The 19,501-nt window shown below is 31.3% G+C and overlaps 2 protein-coding genes across 2 annotated transcripts; one reads left to right on the forward strand and one right to left on the reverse strand.

Moving 5' to 3' along the window:
• Positions 1 to 6,788: 6,788 nt before the first annotated feature.
• Positions 6,789 to 17,826, forward strand: Cib2 (Calcium and integrin binding family member 2). Its single transcript, XM_077434739.1, has 5 exons — positions 6,789 to 6,978; positions 7,141 to 7,175; positions 7,266 to 7,383; positions 13,866 to 14,120; positions 17,600 to 17,826. Exons 1-5 carry the CDS (start codon positions 6,928 to 6,930, stop codon positions 17,708 to 17,710), a joined length of 570 nt encoding a protein of 189 aa, XP_077290865.1. The 5' UTR covers positions 6,789 to 6,927; the 3' UTR covers positions 17,711 to 17,826.
• On the reverse strand, positions 8,729 to 10,623 carry LOC143910581 (putative cytochrome P450 6g2). The gene is given in 6 exon segments (XM_077429116.1): positions 8,729 to 8,901; positions 8,997 to 9,123; positions 9,125 to 9,261; positions 9,338 to 9,440; positions 9,509 to 9,619; positions 9,973 to 10,623. Coding segments are annotated over 6 exon segments (1,302 nt in total).
• Positions 17,827 to 19,501: the final 1,675 nt, after the last annotated feature.

Genomic DNA, 19,501 nt, shown 5'->3' on the forward strand with positions numbered 1-19,501 from the left:
TTCCTGTGCGATGAATTTTCGTGCGACAAGTAGCGGCGGCTATCCTGGTAGTGATTCACATTTGTGATGTAATCACAGAACCTACAAAAATACGGTTCGGTGATTATTCCGCAAAAAGCGATCTCGCGCATGTCAATAAAATTTCGATCACGGAACATCTGACACCCAAAAACTCCACCAATAAATGAATTAATTATTTTTTTATTTTTGTTTTATACCTATGTATATTGTTTATATGTATGTAGGTAGGCTGGTAGCTATTACAATTTTTTTCATATTAAACCATTAAATATAAATATTAAATTAAATATATTTAAAAGGTATTTGAAAAAAAATACGACCGCATGCAGATCGAACACAGGATCGATATTTCCATTATTTTTATTTTATTTAATAACTTTATATGCCATAACTCATGCGATGATATTTCATCGGTCACAACACTAGTATAAGCATAATAAAAATACTGTATATAAGAATTAGCGAGACATCCATGTTTAGATAATTCTTTTCAATCGAGGTTAGCTCACGGGATCGAACCCGGCGACCTCTTGGTGCTTAGTATCAACGCAACCACCGAGCCACGCTGCAAAATAGTGAGCTGCCAAAATCTTATTAGCTGTCTCACATATTGACGAACATTACCCCCCCCCCCCTCCCTCGATTTTGTTTATCGAATTTAAATTTATAGATATATCTCAAATTTTTAATACGATTTAAATTTTCACCAATTTTCTTATTATGTCTTTTGCGAAGATCGTAGACTTCAAAACATTGAATTTGTCATTTTATTGTTGTAGTGATTTTTTTTCATAAAATTGTAAAAAAAATAATCTAAAGAAGCTTCTTCAAATAATTGTCACAATCAAACAAACACGTGTACTGAGCGCCGCATGCAACTGTAACTGATATCACGGAGCAACAAAAAAAATTACCGGGGCAGAAACTTATCAATATTTATTAAGTTAAGTTTTTGCTTTCTCTTGTTTAAGAGATTTGAACGTTTAAAAATATGCGCATTTATTACAGATTTTTGGCTTTTGCAGTCATTAATTCGAAATCTAATATTCATGTGCCAAAGTTGAGTATTGAAATCAATAGTCAGATGTATTCTGTATCGATTGTGATTTTTTATTGCTTTGAAATACGTATAATTAATTAAGTATCGAATTTTAAAAGTAAAAAATATGTGTTTTTACATATTTTTTCCGTAATATTATGAGCTAATTTCGCTTATTTTTAACATACCTCTTCTTAGATTACAAACGATTTATTACATATTGATATTGTAACGTATGCCGCCGGCTAAGTGCAATCGGATTAGGCCGAGTAGCATCCCAGAGACTGTGCGACCGTTATAATTGGTTTCGAGGATTATCTCCAGACTAAGTGCAAGTCGGCTTACCAATTGATAGACTTAACGGTCGATAGCGGCACCCAGCCACTTCCCACTAGAATTCTTAGAACTGCCAACGCGAAAGCGTGGGACTGCTTATCATATATAACAATAGGTAAACAAACGTGTTGAGGAAGATACCCTGAGTGACCTGTCTTTTATAAGGAGGTATTTAGACCACATCAAAGCATTTTTGGACGGAGCACTGGCGGTGCGTGTATCTCCTGAATCACCAATAAATGCTGTGAAACGACTTTGGCCTTTTATTTAGATCCTCCACCCACCCCTACGCAACAATATTGTTCACTCGGATTGATGTTTACTATTAGATTAGTCATGTTTAAGCAGTTTATATTACAAATACCGAGCCAAGCCGCGTAATACAGCTAGTTATATATAAAAAGGAAGATGTATGAGATGAATATGTGCACATGAACTAATGAAAAATATAAACAATTTAAACAAAAAACTTATATTGAATTTATAAAGTAGCATTTCAATTATTATTTTACCGGTAATATAAACCAATATTTTTTTCAAAAACTAATCTGTATGTTTATACATACATATGTATATTGGGCCGGAGAGAAAAATGCGAATTTTTGATTTCAAGGAAACGTTAAATAAAAAATTGTATTGATTTTAAGCAATACAGTACCTTCAACCAATCAATTTATCCCGATTTCAAAAAAGTGGTTTTTTTATACATCTGTTTTTAGAAGAGTTTCCATTTTGTTAGTATTTAAAAGAAAATAAACACTTAATATTCTATTACTAGTGTTGTAAAAAGACCCGAAGAAACCAACTTTATCGAACTTTTCGTCGAGATGATTCGATTCGTTGAAAGCATAGGAAATTGTTCAAATCGATGTTCTTGACCGTTTTTTGATACAACGCAAGTTTTCCACTAGTTATTTTTTGTCAATGAAAAACCAAAGTTCGCATTTTTCGCTCCGGCCTAATATACGGGTATGTACTTACATAATACCCAAGTGAGTATATTACGTTCTAATACGGTTGAGAAGCTCTGATACATAATATATCAAGACTCTAATAAGACTCTTGTCGTGCAAAGAGAAAATAGGGGGGGTTGATAATGGCCCTCGATCGCTTCCATTTCTAGGAAATAGTTTGTATCCTCCAGTGCGTGACCTGGAGATCAATTGGCGACCCAATGGCATTTCACTATGTTACCACCGAATACCCTTCGTTGAAAACCTTGTACATATGTACACAAGTATTTTATTCGAAAATATTGCTTACGTGAATAATTCTTAAAGTCAAAGTCTGAATTATTTCAGACATACATATGTATGAAATAGTATTATTTAAATACGTGTGTACGTACGTATGTGCATATACATATGTTATCGATTTATGTTCGCATTTACGTAACAGGCTGTTATAAGGTCATCGAAAACTTTTCATTTTATGCACTCGCATTCTCTCGTATATGGGTTGTACTATATAGGTACATTATTGCTTAAAATCAGGGCTGTGGAGTTTGAGTCGTAATAAAAAGGGGATTGACTCTGACTCCGCTTCGCATTTAAGTAACATTTTTTTACTTAATACTGTAGGTATATTAAAATTGATTTACTAACGAATATGTAGGCCTCATGCTTACGACAAGAGTGATTCCCCAATGTATGCTTATCCGAGAGTGAAAGTGTTTCTATCTTTGTCCTTTCCATCCACGAAATCCTAATAAATGTGATGGAAATAAATTGCATTCGAATAATCCTGACAGGTTGAAGTTGAGTATATTCTTAAAAAATATTCTTTTTAACAATTAATGTGAAAAATATGTTCAAGTATATATTAAATAATTCAACTATTCATAAATATTTAAGAAAATATTGATCGGTGATTTTTCCGTTCAAGATGTTTCCGGACACGAACTTTGCGGACAGATTTTTCCGTACATGATCTTTTCGTATACCGGATTTTGATTTTTCCGTGCATGGTTTTTGCCAATACTGATTATTTTAGACGTACATACATAAATAAATTATTTCATACAAAAAATATTTTTAGTATTATATTAAAAATAAACGTTGATTGTTCAACCATCAAGTTAATCAGTTATTAACCGACTAATGGGTCAATAAAAAAAATACGCCTGGAATAATCAGTGTTCGGAATAGTCAGTATATGGAAAAATCGCGTAAGCTATGTAAAATCTTTCCGAAAATCCGAGCACCATCATTTTCAGTCATTCGCCATCCACTGCTGGGTGAATACATTTCAAACATGCTTCCACTTATTTTTGTTTTAGGCAACTCTCATCCCTCTTATCCCACATATTTTTCTGGTTTCATCCACCTATTTTTCCTCAGTAGACTTTCTTGCACATTTTTACATTTTTACATTTCGTCTATCTATCGTCTGTTCTTCTAGCAATGTGACCCGCTCATTGTCATTTCAATCTCTTTACTCTCACCATTATATCACCTACATTTGTCAGAAAATATTAAATAAAAAGAACGTCTTTTCCAAATCTAAAATGTTTCCAAATTCCAATTTTTTTTGTTTTCGATGTACCTAACCTAACCTAATCTAATTTATGTACGTATGTATGTATACGTCACAGTGAAATTATATTTCAAGTGAAAATATATTTTCACTGACGTTTCAGTGAAATCATAACCAGTTACATTGTCAGGGTTGGTTTCATTCATTTAAGATTAGATTGTTATGGTTGGTATTATTTAGGGGTAACGAAAGGTTAGGTTTAGATTTCAAGTGAAAATATATTTTCACTTGAAATATGCTTTCACTATAACATAATATTGTATACTTGAAAATGGTCTTACACCAATTGGAAAAAAATGGGGGGAGAAATCAATGTGACTTAAAATTGGAGTCTATAAAGATGGAGAAATTAAAATTTTTGTCAACAATTCCACTTTCCTTCTTAAAATGTACATACATACATATAACCACATTTTCTACTCCCCATACGCGCGTTTGAAGAAAACATTTCATATGATTGCGTCATAAAAGAAGAAAACAAGTATGTACTTCAGAAAAAATGTGAATAATCTCAAAATGAGATAACATCACAAATTATTGCTACACTTCTACAGAAACGATTTTGTAGTATGAATTTTTTCCAGCTCACATGAGACACTCATATTTTACGCGAGTGCATTAGTTTCTTAAAAGGCTTCCACGCACAATATTTTTTATCAAATAGTATAATATAAAGGAGAGCAGGTTTTGTGAAATTGGAAACGAGAGCTAAGGTCGTCTGTGTTTATGTACATACACATGTATGTAAGTACATATGTGTATCGAATGGAAATAAAAGCTGAAACGCTATACGATATCAGTGATCGAAACGATATGGCTTTCATTCGTATACATTTTTAAAGTCTAGGTCGTTTGGACTAATTCTGGTTTGAATAGAACGCGTGCTAACGATGAAAATGATATTATATTTGTATAACTATGGAAACGGGGTGTGCCAAATGATCGCAGTCAGTTTCGTTTGCATTCGTATCGACTATGGTATTATATTATAGGTACGTTGCGGTAAATGTCATCACTGTCCAACGTATTTTGATAATTTTATTTTTTTACTTTTAGAAAATGAAAATTGTTTTACAATATTTTGATTAATTTTCAATTAACTAAAATGGTTCAAATAAAGTCTAGAATATTATCATATGTGACAGACATACATACATTTTTAGAATATTGAAAAATTAAACATGAGTCACATGCAATGTATCCTCAAAGACGAGAGGGTCCTTGCGCGGAAAACCAAAAGCTGAGCAGGCCAAATCAACAAATGTGCGGAAATTTCTTTACCCCTATACAAAATTCAACATGTCATCTTTGGATATGTGTTAAAAATCACCTATTATAATATTTTGTATTTTTTGTTATTCAAAATAGATAAACTAAATCTATGAACTAAGATGAACTAAATTCAACTTTATAATCGTCACTTGATACTTGAAAGGTTGCACAAATATCGTAAAAATCCGATAGTGTTTTAAATTCTTCGTGTTTTAGGGCTTACGTAATTAATGTACATTCATATGAACATATGCAGGGCCGCCGAGAGGAATCCCGGGCCCTGGAAAAATAATTCCGGGCCCTGTGGCAAACTAAAAAAACAAATCTTATACATACATAGATATATTTATAATATGCGAAAAATCTATTAGAATTATTAAAAAATACTTTTATTGGTTGTTATTTTTTAAAATAAACTAATATATAATTTGGAAAGAGACTTTGTATGTATGTAACCTTCGTTGTTCGTTGGTTCGTAGACGAAAAATTTGATTTTATTTTTTCAATTTATAGGCGCCGATTCGATTTTTTTCGATTCAAAGGACTCAAAGTCCCCGGCGGCGAAGGCGTCGGGGGCTCAGCCGCCGATGTCGAAGCCCTAAGCAAAGCCTCTGGGGGTGAAGGCTCCGGGGGTGCAGGCTCCGGGGATGCAGGTGCCGGATTCTGGTATATATATAATTTTGAAAGAGACGGTATATATGTTTGTTTGTTCGTGACCGTCAATTTAATAAAAAAAAAGAAATGAGTATTCAAATAAATTTAAATAAAATAAAACAATTCAAATAAATTTGATAAAATGTTTACTATTAGATTAGTCATGTTTAAGCGGTTTATATTACAAATACCGAGCGAAGCCGGGTAAAACCAATAGTTGAATAATAAAGTATGATATGATAGGTACGATTTCACATGGACCCAACGAATGTGTGCATTAAATAAATATATGTATTTTTATGAAGAATAATTTAATATATCAATCCCGGATAATCGAACATCCCGATACGGGGCCCCTCGAGTAGTCCGGGCCCTGGAACTTTATCCCAGCTTCCGCCCGCTCTCGTTGGGCCTGTAGATATGTACATATGTCATTAAATGTTTCAACACAACCAGTTTTATATTTACAAGGTTTTTTATTCGTTCATTAACACTGCTAATTCATCCAAATATGTACATGATGAAGAATTATACAAGTTTAAGCAGTATTTTTGAAATTAATCATTATATTCTTCTATGTACTTACTCTATGAAATAACCTATCAAAACATAATTTTTTATCAGTTTCATTATGAGCATCGCAGTAAATTTTTTTTAAAATTATCTTATAAATTACTTAGTCAACGTAAGGCAATTCTTATGTTCGAAAATGAATTATTAATTCAAAAGAGTTTTCTGTAATGTATTTAATTTAATTAACTATGGTAACTATAATCGATTAATAATTCAATTAAAAACGATTTAATAATTCTGACAAAACTCTAAATTTAAATATAACAAGTATAGAACTCGCTAGCTACGACGCATTAAGCCACTCCTTAATTTACTCACCCATCAGAGACACGCAAGAAAAATAGATTTCCATAACAAAGGACCAGTTTTCCGACGGACTCGTGTTTGTTCGCCGCCTCTGTTGCGGAAAAAATATACAAAATTCATTATTGTCTGGTTCAGGAAATAAAAATAAATATAAATATAAACTAAACGGGCTACATTTTTTTACACACATAATGGGAAATAAGATTGTCACATTTTCCGAGCAACAGCTGGAAGATTATCAGGTGATGAAATCGTAAAAAATATATTAACCCGATATAATTTAATTTATTTTTATGAAGATGATCGTAAAAGCGTTTTATAGCCGAATTCGGCAGATATTTTTTATTATGCCTTGTTCTGTGTATCGCACTTTTACTAATTGTATTGTTTTATTTTCTTAATAGGACTGTACTTTCTTTACTCGCAAGGAAATTTTGAGGTTGGCTATTTTTATTTTTAAGTAACAATCCATTAAAATTGAATGAAACCTTCTAACTAAGAAGATACATAATGTAATATTAAATTCCAGAGTTTTCAAAAGGTTCAGAGAAGTTAATCCCGAATTAGTGCCCCAGAGGATGACTGAAAACCAAGCTAACAAAATACACGTGCCTTTCGAATATATTGAAAAATTACCGGAGCTCAGAGTAAATTTTTAATTTATACTTTATCTACATACATATGTATGTACAAAATAACAATAGATGATTTTTTGTAATTATGCCTAAATTCGAACTCGAGGTTTTGGCAAATTCGGACTGAAATCCGCTGATTACGTTTTCATGGTCTAGAAAAAATGTGTGTGTGTGTCTGTGTATTTTGAAGATGATTTAATCTCACTAACACTGAAATTTTCTGAATCACTGAATCAGTCAGTCACTGAAATTTTTATAGTCGTATTTTTTATATTTTAATTGGGCCAGAAATCATACTTCCTCTTGTAGATCTCCTCTTTTTTTTCTAGGCTTTTCTATGATTCACTTCTAAAAGGAGCTAAAATTCCTACAGTCTTTCTATCATTTTAAAACATTTCCATTTTGCGCGGTTTAGTAAAAGATGGAAATTTCAATCGATTTTTATGTCTTTGGATTCAACTATCTTCTCAACAGTTCCCGGAAAAATGCATTAAGTGAGGTCCGCACCCTCGATAGATTCACACTTTCAAATGAACCCAAGAAAAACACACGCAATAGAAATCCATAAAAAATCGCACCCTAATGCGTCTGCACATTTTTATTTCCCATCCAAAGGCCTTACCACAGGTAAAAATTCCTACATAAATACGATACACTCTTTGGTTTTACATATTCTGGTTGTTTTTTTTATTTTGAATTTAAAAAAATATAGTATATACATACATATGTATGTACATAGTGGTGAAATGGATATCAGCCAAATAATATCATATCATGTCCCTCACTTGGAGGGGTGGGACTGACCAAGACTCTGGTCCAGTCGTTTGGTATTTGGGGTGTCTGGAGATTTCCAGATTGATTAAAATATATTACGAAAGAGATCGATTAGTTTTGTATTTACTCGTTGATTTCTCGGTGTTGCATTTTTTATACCTCCTATGACCGACAAGGGACACCGAATGGGACTGTAACTGTTTCTTAGGTCATTCGGTATACATATAATAATTTCTTAACATATAAGTTTTGTTTTATTATTAATGAAATTTAAAAACACGGTATATTTAATATACAGTCTGCAAAATAGTTATATAATTCAATTTACTATATTGTATTGTTTTGATTGTCACGAAGCGTATGCAGAAAATTATTATACATACTGTGGCAATTATATGATAAATTGTATTATATGTATGTACATATGTGGAAATATATTGTTTTGAATAAATAAAAAAAAGTGAAACGTTGGGGTTGAAAGTTTACTATTTTTATAATTAATTAATATCATTTTTTAAATAAAACTAATAATCACAAATTTATTTGCACCATATGTATGCATTTTAAATATTTCATATAAGCATTATGAGTTCAATTTTGGTTCAAATCTTAGATAAATCGTATCCAGGCTTACAACATTTATCGCTTTTGGATTGAATCTTATCTTTGACACTGTTTTGGGGCAAGTTTTTACTTTAAAGTCTTTCAAAATATGAACAAGACCCAATTTGGTTTGTATAACGCCTAATCTTTCGCCTAAAAATTAAATTAAAACATTATACCTATGTATGTAAAAATATAAACATTATTTCATGTCAGTAAATGTAATAATTTTTCAAACTAAAAAATACCTATACAATTTCTAGGACCGTATCCAAAAGGCATGTACGTTAAGGGATCCATGTTTCTTGAATTTTCCGGTGAAAATCTTTCAGGTCTATAAACTTCTGGTTCTGGATGATATTGGGGATCCATGGATCACGATAATTTATATACCTAGCAAAGGTATATAAATTATCGTTTGAGGTTCTAAAACTATATTAGTATTTGGAATTTGATAATTATTTTGGCAAATTCTGTCCAAGAATGGCAATATCGGATATTTGCTAAGTGTTTCTAAAATAAAAAAATCAAATTTTATGTTAAGTACAATTTAAGTATAAATAGATAATATTTTATGATAACTAATTACCTTTAATGCACATGTCCAAATACTTCATACTTTGAATGGCTTCGTAAGAAACGATACCATTATGACTGTTTAATACTTCTTCAATTTCATTGAGAACTTTTTCCTAAAAAAAATGTGTGTTTAAAGTGGCTACATTTTAATAGATATATTCATTAATATAAAAAAAATTACTTGAATATCTGGCGTCATTGCAAATTCATATAACGAAAATGTGATAGTACTATTAACGTTCTCAAATCCAGCTGTAAAAAATGCTGCAGCTTGTGCTAAAAGTGTATCTCCCTGAAATTCTAGAAAGTACAAGCATATTTTCATGCAATATCCCGATATTTTATATTTATAAAAAATAAAATGTATGTATTACTAAGCTTTCCTTCTTCATCAATATTTTCATCTCTTAATTTGTTCAAAATTTGTATTAGATCATTCGTGTTTCTGTCATATTATTTCTTTCATTGAGGACGTCGAAAAAGAGTTTTCGTAGAATAACACTACATTCCAGTTTAAAAAAAATGCATCCTATATACCCAAAAACTTTTGTTAGAATTTTATAATTAAAAACTACGAGATAAATAAATAGCATTTACTTACTTCAATAATTTTGCGACAGTGGGTGCAAAAAACAAACAATTAACTTCAAAGCATCTCCACAAGTTGAAATCAATTATTTTCTTACTCACTTTCCTGAACACAGTTTCATTAATGTTATAAGAATCGGCATCTATTCCGAATGCAACACTGGCTATAGAATCTATAGAAAATTTTGCACACAAATCTTTTACATCAACATCTCCACAAGGAATCATCTTCATGTGCTGAGCTAAATTTTCATCAGCTCGGTTGATAAGCTCGAGCATATTTTTAATTTTAGAAGATGTGAAAAATGGGGTTAATTTCACTCTGAGTGGTTTCCAAATTGGTTCTTTGATAGAAAACATATTGTTACTACCTAAAGGATCGGTAGTTGCGTCAGCGAATATGCTCCGATCTCTAAAGTTCTGAAAATCCTTTATCAGAACTGATTTAATTAACTCGGTGTTTCTTATTATCAAAGCTGGTCTTCGAAATATCCAAATGCCAACAAAATCACTGCCATCTTCTTTCTCATAAATTTCACGGAAAATACTTCCTGTCGTGTTTTTGAACGTGAAAATTTCCGAAATGTTTTCAAATAGAATATTTGAACTCAAATACTTTACACCTTTCCTTTTCCAATGATTAAAATTCCACGTCAAGTATAGATATATTGCAATAATGCACGATATTATCAACGTTAAAAGAATCATCGCAAAACTTTGCATTAAGATGATTATACTATATTAGAACTTGAGTGCTTAGTGTGGATTAATCGAAACACGTCTTATTTATACATACATATCAATTATGATCTAATAATATTATTATTTTATATATAATTATTATTGTAATTAAATAATTTAGTAATTATAATCTTGTTAATTTTATCAAATTATAAAACAGAATCAACACAATTAGATAAATTGATAAATTTATAAACCAAGGTTATTAGATACTACGTATATTAGAGTTTAACATTTTTCTGAATTCAATATGTGATAAACAAATCTAACTACATAATAACTACATAGGTTAAAGCCTTTCAAACCACTAAATTCATAAGGATGTGACTATTGGTACATACAGTATCGTCGAATTATTGACTATTTTTACATACAGTATCAACGAATTATTGGCTATTTGTACATACAGTATCGACGAATTATTGGCTATTTGTACATACAGTACATAGTACATAAGAAGATTATAAGAATATATCTTCTTATGTACTATGTACTGTATGTACAAATAGCCAATAATTCGACGATACTGTATGTACAAATAGCCAATAATTTGCCGATACTGTATGTACAAATAGCCACATTCAATTCATAATTTTAAATTCCAACCATTTATACAAATTTTTGAAAAAAATATATATATGTATGTACATGTGTAAAATAATGATCATAAAACTTACATTTTCTTTATATAAAATGCTCTCAGTGGCATCAATGTGGACCCTGGTGAAAATTGAGCCACCCATTAATTTTTACTTTTTCTATATACGTACTAACAATAGATGAAGTTTTTTAATCATGCGAAAATTCGAACTCAGAATCGATCACTGATCATGATTTTATGATCTAGAAAAAATGTGTGTGCGTGTCTGTGTAGTTTGGGGATTTTTGAACACCGTTAGTCCTATTGAAATGAAACTTAGTATCGGTTATTGAAATTATTATAATTTTTAAGTTGACCGGAAATGGTACCTCCCCTTATATAATATATAGGTGTCCTCTTTTTTTGAATTCAATTATCTCCCAAACCGCTAACAAAATTAAATCAGATAATTTTTTTTCATGTAATAGAAATTATAAATCTTATATCTTAATATTTTTTAAATATTTTTACCCAACCCAGAAATAGTAATTTTACCCTGAAGGATCGAGGCTTTTCATGTTTTTCGCGGAAACCTTTCCGCATATTGAACTCAGATTTCATATCTAGAAGTTTAAACTTAATACCAAGTGATATATAAAATTTAGCACCCGTCAACCGGAAGTGACACTATTTTTTGACCCCTTAAACGTGTGTGTTCTTCAAGAGAAAATTCATGTATAATACTTAAAATTCATGTATAATCAATGGTATGAAAAGAAAAAATATATTAAAATTGAATAAACTGAAAGTGGGATTCTTTCCTCTTACAAAAGTTAAAAGTGTTGTAACCACACTATTTTTTCCAAACCCCTGAACGTATCTTTATGTACTAAATTAGAGTTGATATCGTTTTGGTCAAAATTCGTAAACTGGAAGTATTATTTTTTTTTTAATACAATATTTCATTATTTTATTTTCACCTTTTAAATTTTTTTTATCTCCTATATACATACATATATATAGTGATTTTAAGTAATAAAAAACTTCCGGTTGTTATATTTAACAAAATACGACCACCGGAAGTAAAACTTTTATCTTATGTAAGATTCCTTGCATTTGCGCCCAATTTATATGTGTATAATATGTAAAATTTTATTCAAATTATTGTTTATATCTAAATTTGAAGTATTCTCAAAAAATATATTTTCTAAAACTTTGAGAATAGTTTATGATAAATATCATAATAGAATTATGATAATTCAATAAACGATGAATAAACGTTTATTGCTCTTTTAATTTGCTATCAATATCAGATGTATAATACAATAAATGGAGTACTGCAATTATTATATTTATATCTCAACCTTTGGCAAATAATAAGGCCAAACGTTCACGATAGACTCGTTGCCGTTTTTGATTTGATTATATTGCATATGTGCAACTAAATATTAAGATATATGTATTCCGAACTCTTTGTCCAACTTTGTTTATTATTAGAGCCGTTATATTTGAAAGTGGTGGAACTCGCATCCATCTCTCCACACATTTTCCTAATTTAGTCTACCCATCTTCCCTGCGGTCGTCCTTTTACACTTTTGCATTCTTTCGGGTACTTCTTTTGTCCACCCTTCATCCATTCTTCTAGCCACGTGGCCTGCCCATTGTAATTTCAATATATCTATCCACTATGTCCACTACCTTTGCCATACTTCTCATGTGAGCTGTTATATTTGAAAGTGGTCAATTTTCAGTACCAAAAACACTATTTATGTTTGATTCAATTCACAAACTGTTATCAATTATTTTAATTCAAATTGTCCAGAATCTTGAAAAAGCAGAATAAACGTATTTTTAAATATTTGTCAATCGCAAAAAAATATATTTATAGTTTTGCGAAATATTTCTCGAAATGAAGAAACATGGACTTGTGCCAATTTCAATTATAATGGCTCATTTATAGGTATAGACAGAAAAAAAAAATTTAAATGTTGTTTATTTATCACAAACGGGCTCGGAACTATCTATCCCGTAAATCGTAATGTTTGATTACAGCTCATCTTAATATATAATTCGAAAGAGACTTTGTATGTAATTATTGCTTGGGAACTTCGTAATTAAATCAAAAAATTTCTATGACGACAATTCAATTGGTTGAATATTATATTTTTTTCGATTCAAATAAATTTAATAAAAATCAGATGAATATTTACTATTAGATTCGCCATGTTTAAGATGTTAATATTACAAACACTGAGCGAAGCCTGGTAAAACAACTAGTATTATATAATATCAATATGTATGTATACCTAGAAAAGTTTGCGAGCGCTTTTTTTCTTTCAGAAAAGCAATTTAGTCTTACCGTTATTCCTTCAGGGGTTGGGGATTTTCAAATTCGCACCCTTTGAGAGTGACTCGAACGCTTTACTTATCGATTGCTCCAAAGCTGAGGGTTTTTATAAATCGTGCTATTAATTCAGAATGCTAAGAATTGCAAGCGGTTCTATTTTAATTATGAATGGCATCAATTTTTTTCCGACGAATACAAAATTTCAACGACTATAGTGTCTTACATTTTTTTAACAATTTCTAAACATATTATAATAATTATGCTTTACCATTCTCTAAACAGGAAAACCCATTCAAGAAACGCATCTGTGAAGTGTTCTCTTGCGACGGCAAGGGTAATTTAACTTTCAACGACTTTTTGGACCTCATGTCAATATTCAGCGAGCAGGCGCCAAGGGACATTAAGGTGTTTTATGCTTTCAAAATTTACGACTTTGATGGGGATCATTTTATAGGTTCAAACGATTTAGAGGCGACTCTACATCACCTCACCGGAAGTGAACTCACTGCCGAAGAAATGCAGCAGATAATCGAAAACGTAAGTCAAATTATTATATATGTACATACATACGAGTACATATGTAAATACCCTACCAATTTGACTCGGATGTAATCCATTCAACATCCAGTCTACCAGCCAATCATCATCATCTCAATTAGTTTCATTTAAAGAATTTCATACACGTTTGGAAACGAGAAAATCTTAAAATTTGTAATGCTAAAATTTTGCAAACTTTATCTATGTAAATAGATAAATTATGTAAATATTGAGTGTGCGGTTGGTGTTTTTGTCCATTTATGTAACTAAAGAAACAGATGAATTGACAAAATATTTATGTATTGTTCTTTCAGCTATTATTTATGTTCTAATATAAATATTGTTTAAATTTTTTTATTTGTGTGTCTGTGTATAATTATATATGTATCAATCCATTAAGATTCCGTTGTAAATATTTCGATACATACATAGTATACAAAATGAGTTACACATTAGTTGATCCATTATATTTTATAGTGGCATTTGTCCACTTTTCTTCATTTCGAGAAATATTTCGCAATAACAATATTTGAAAATTCTAACAATATTTGAAAATATTGATGGCCTGTAATACGTTTATTCTGCTTTTTCAAGATTCTGGACATATCGAATTAAACGAAGTGATAAGAATGTGTGAGTTAAGTCAAACACAAATATTGTCAGGCGAAAAAAGCAATTTGATAAGAGGCTAGTAAAAAATAGTGTTTTTGCAAACGGCTCATATGTATGCATATATCTATGTATTATATACATATTATATATGAAAGGACAACTCGTTATCATGTGTATAAACTGGTAGAGCTTTAATCAATAAAATGACCCGCAGCCGAGAGTTATTCGGAATATTGATTCACCTCAAACTATATAAAAAATACGAATTTTATGAAATATAAAGGGCCAAAATGACCTATTTTGACGTAAATGTCATGTTTTACGATAAAACCGGTCATTTTAGACTACTTATATTTCATTATTTTTTTTATTTTTTTGTCTTCAGATTTAAAGTCAAGGCAGATTTTAACAACTTTTATTTTCAACATAATCACGGTAACGTGAAATAAATTACGGCTTTCTGAAAATAACGCTTTTAGTCCGGTTAATTTAGACATTCAAGGATACATAAATTCACAACAAGCTGAAAGTGAGTAAAATTATTCAAAACATAATTATAAATGATATGTCAAAACTCCTGATACCTGGAAAAAAAATTACCTGAGGTCAAAGGTCAAAAAGGTTTTTCCAAAAAAGACAAACAAATTGCACTTGTTTTTTATTTCGAGTGTTTTTAACGAAACATCCATATCGATACTTTATCTAAGCAGGTAGTTTTTTTAGGAGCTCCGTACATAGAAAGAAGAAAGCGAATTCCGTTGGTGATAACTTCTTCTGGAGTTTAATTACTGTTTTTAAAAACTTCAGCATAATGAACTAAATCTTGTTTTTCAAACATTTTATAAACTGTTGTTTTACCTCTCCTGTAAAATGCAGATATCGTATCACAGCCAGTTATTGCCTCTAAAAATAGTACATGATTTTGACACTGCAAAAGTAGATAAACTTTTCGATGAATATATTTCCGATTTATGTTGAGCTTTTCCAGGTTTTAAGAAGAAAATAGTTTTTTCAGTTGGAGTTCGAGCAGTAAGTAATACGAGTAAGTCTACATCTTCACCAACAACAATAGTTGTATTTGTCAAATTGAATTGCTCTATTGTTGTTTCAATAATCAATACATCTGCATCATTATTAGCTTGTTTTACATCAATATATTTTCAGCAGTAAACTTTTCTTTCAAACATTGAAATGAACCGAGACTTGTTGTGAGTATTTGCAAGAAATTTCTGTTGACTGTTAGGAACTGTCATCAAATAAAATATCAGAAGATGAAGATGTTGCTATAGTTTGACGACGTTGTTCTGCAGCTTTAATATTTCTCGTGCAATCATTATAGCCATCAAATACGACAGTAACTCTGAGACCAAAATGTCGACGTACATAATGAACATATTTATCTAAAATAACGTTGAATGTTTCTTCGCTATCCCACACAACTCGGTGTAGTAAGTATCCTCCGTCAATGATGTACGTCGTATTAGTGTTGTTAATATCAATATTTACCTTTTGAAAACAATCGTAAGTAGCAGACTTCTGTGTTTTACGCATCTCGATGTCATCAAACAAAGATAAAGGGTAGGGAGCCAATTCATATTCAAAATATTTCTCTATTTCATCTTGAAATGCTGCAGTAATACTCATGCGTTGGAATATACGTGGCGTACTTATGCATATTATGACATTTACAACTTTTACAACTTTTTGAATCATTATACCTCAGAAACGGTGGCTCTTAAGTATTGATACAAAAAAAAATATATTGATACATTTTTTATAGATAATTTTATGATCTATAATTTTTGTATGAGGTAATTTTATGATAAAACTCACTGTTTTGCTGAAAATCGCGAAAAACCCATATTTTTGATCTTTGAACTCAGGTAAATTCTTTTCCAGGTATCAGAACGATAAGGACTTTTGGCATGTCATTTATAATTTTGTTTTGAACAATTTTACTCACTTTCAGCTTGTTGTGATTTTATGTACCTTCACGCTTATTTTTTGGTCTAATTTGACCGGACTATTTCCCCATACAAACACCAGTTGCGAATGCGGCGCGCTTTGTATGTGAATTTTTGAGCGAAACGGTGTTTGAATTCTCGTTTGTCAGTCAAAACTTCTTGTATCCCAAATAAACTTCTTTGGGTGAATATTGAGCATTTATTTTCTTTTTATAGTAAAAAAAAAATCGAAATTATTTTCGAAAAAGAGATGTATGAAAAAGTCCAATTGTTTCGAAAATTTTGTCGGGATAAATCGATTGGTCGGAGGCACAGGATATTGCTAATAATTTTAATCAATCATTTTTTTATTTAACGATCTTTTGATACGACGAAAGCTTTCCACTAGGTTTATCGATGAAAATCCAAAATTCGCGTATTTCCAGTGGTGGAATTAACTTTAAAAATTAGCTTTTGGCATAATACTATGTTTTGTAATTTCATCATTATAAACGTAACATATCCTGTTAACACAATAAAATCAATTTTCCTTAAGTAGAGTTAGTTGGTTCACATTTCCAATCTTACGATTCCCATATACATATGTATGTACCTAAGTAATACGAATTTTCACTTATCGACAATTTTGATAGTGTCCACCCTCATTTAGTTGCAATGTATAGTGTATACGTATAGGCGAACACCATTAGTGAGGGGATGATGCGGGTCGAGGAGTGGATAGTTAACGCTATATGCCTCGATTTTCCATTAATATTTCACCCTCGATGAAAACCCTCCATTGGTCATTAAGCTCACCCACAAAACTCGATGGACGTCGGCGGCATATACTCGACATCATCACGATGTACATATTATACATACATATGCACATGATTTCAAAATTCATTTTTCGTTTCATTACAGGTAATAGATGAAGCAGACGTAGATGGCGATGGAAAATTATCTTATATGGAGTTCGAGCACGTGATCACACGAGCACCTGAGTTTTTATCAACGTTTCACATACGATTATGAAAATATAGATGCGGTCATTTTTATTGCCATTTATTTATTGATAAACATTTTTTTGTTGAACTAAAAATAAATATTATACTTATGTAATACAACTCTGATTAAAATATTTTATTCACATATATTTTTTCTTATTTAATGCCTAGAAGGTTTTCTGAAACATTCAAAAAATTGATGGATGGAACATACACAAGAGTTTTAAAATTGAAAGATGTACTATCATATACATACATACATACATATGTAATAGATAACCATAAATATCTCGCTGTATCGTTTATATTCGAGAATACAAAATTTGTTATTCAAAATTTTATATCGTACCATATACATATGTATGCTAATAATACATCTTTCAGATGATGAAATGAATATACGTACATGTATATTTGCAATTATATAATTGAACATTTTTTATAGGTATAATATCAAAATATGGAATTTTCTTGAAATGAACATTTGCAAAAAGTATAATAAATATATGAGCCAAAGCTTTTTGGTAGGTCTTCCCAAGAAAAATCCTTTTTACATTTACAATTGAACAGTTAACATTTAATTTATTTATTTTAACTATATTAATACACATATCTTATTACTATAATATTCATATGTAATTATAACACGTTAACATTGATCATACACTCAATCTATGTAATAGGTAATACACATTATATAACACGATAAAAACAGTGTAGAGACAGTAGAAGAAAATAGTGACTCTAAAAATCAACGCAACGCATCGAAATGTAAATAGTCTCGTGGTTATTGTATCAATAATAATAGTCATATATATGTAATATACCTCTTAGTAATTTCTTTTTATTATACAATACATACATATATAGGATTTCTTCAATAGGCACTAGGGAAAAAGAATCACAGATCAATCGAGAGAGCTTATACATGTAAACATTTACCCCTTAAACGTCGAATGATAACATTTCTAATACAAGTAGTGGGAGGAGGGTGCGGCTCTTTCAATCATAGGACGAGCTCTTGTGTAGCGTGGATGAAAAGGACCCAGAGCCGCCTCATTGGTGCTGGAAGGTGGCTGATCGTCCTGGAATTTGAAGTGAAATAGGAATCTGTGAGCTCGTTGACACGGCCAGTTTCCTTGTTGCCTCAACGTTTGATGATTTAGAGCCCAATAAACAACGGGATTTATAGCTGAATGGGCGTGACCCAGTAGTAAGCTGTACTGCAGCAAGTACTTGGGTGCACTCTTATTGAATTCAGCATAGATGCAACTGACAGCGTGCGGCAACCAGCATCCAGCAAAAACAGCTGCAACTGACACCAATACGTTTGCTAAGCGTCTCCGCGATTGTAGAGTGGATGTTTGGGGTTGGGGTGCGAGCAGACTCGGTTTTACTGCATTGTCAACATTTTGATTTCTCCTTTGACTCGATCCTCTCTGAGGTCCTCCGCTGGGTTGCTTTCGACTTTTTCTATTCTCTTTACGTTGTCTGCCTTCTACTGTACAATCGTAAGTAACAGATTGTGTTTGGGCATTGTTAGCCATCCCAGCTACTATGATCATATGTGTGGGTCTACGCAGAAGAGGCATGGGAAGAGGAAGTTCTCCATGAGCAGCTCTTGCAGTTAGAGATAAAGCGCAAAGCTTAGAACGAACGCTCAAATGACAGGCCATCATGATCATTGTTGGAAGCATAAGTACTATTAAGACGTAACAGACCACGCAAGTGGTACGAATATCTACTAGTACGCAATCTGAAGTGCAAGGAGGTGGTAGGGGTTGAGATCTGATCAGTAGAAGGGGAATCGTTAATATTG

Source organism: Arctopsyche grandis, chromosome 1 (genome assembly GCF_051622035.1).
Source record: "Arctopsyche grandis isolate Sample6627 chromosome 1, ASM5162203v2, whole genome shotgun sequence".
NCBI classification, from domain to species: Eukaryota; Metazoa; Arthropoda; class Insecta; order Trichoptera; family Hydropsychidae; genus Arctopsyche; species Arctopsyche grandis.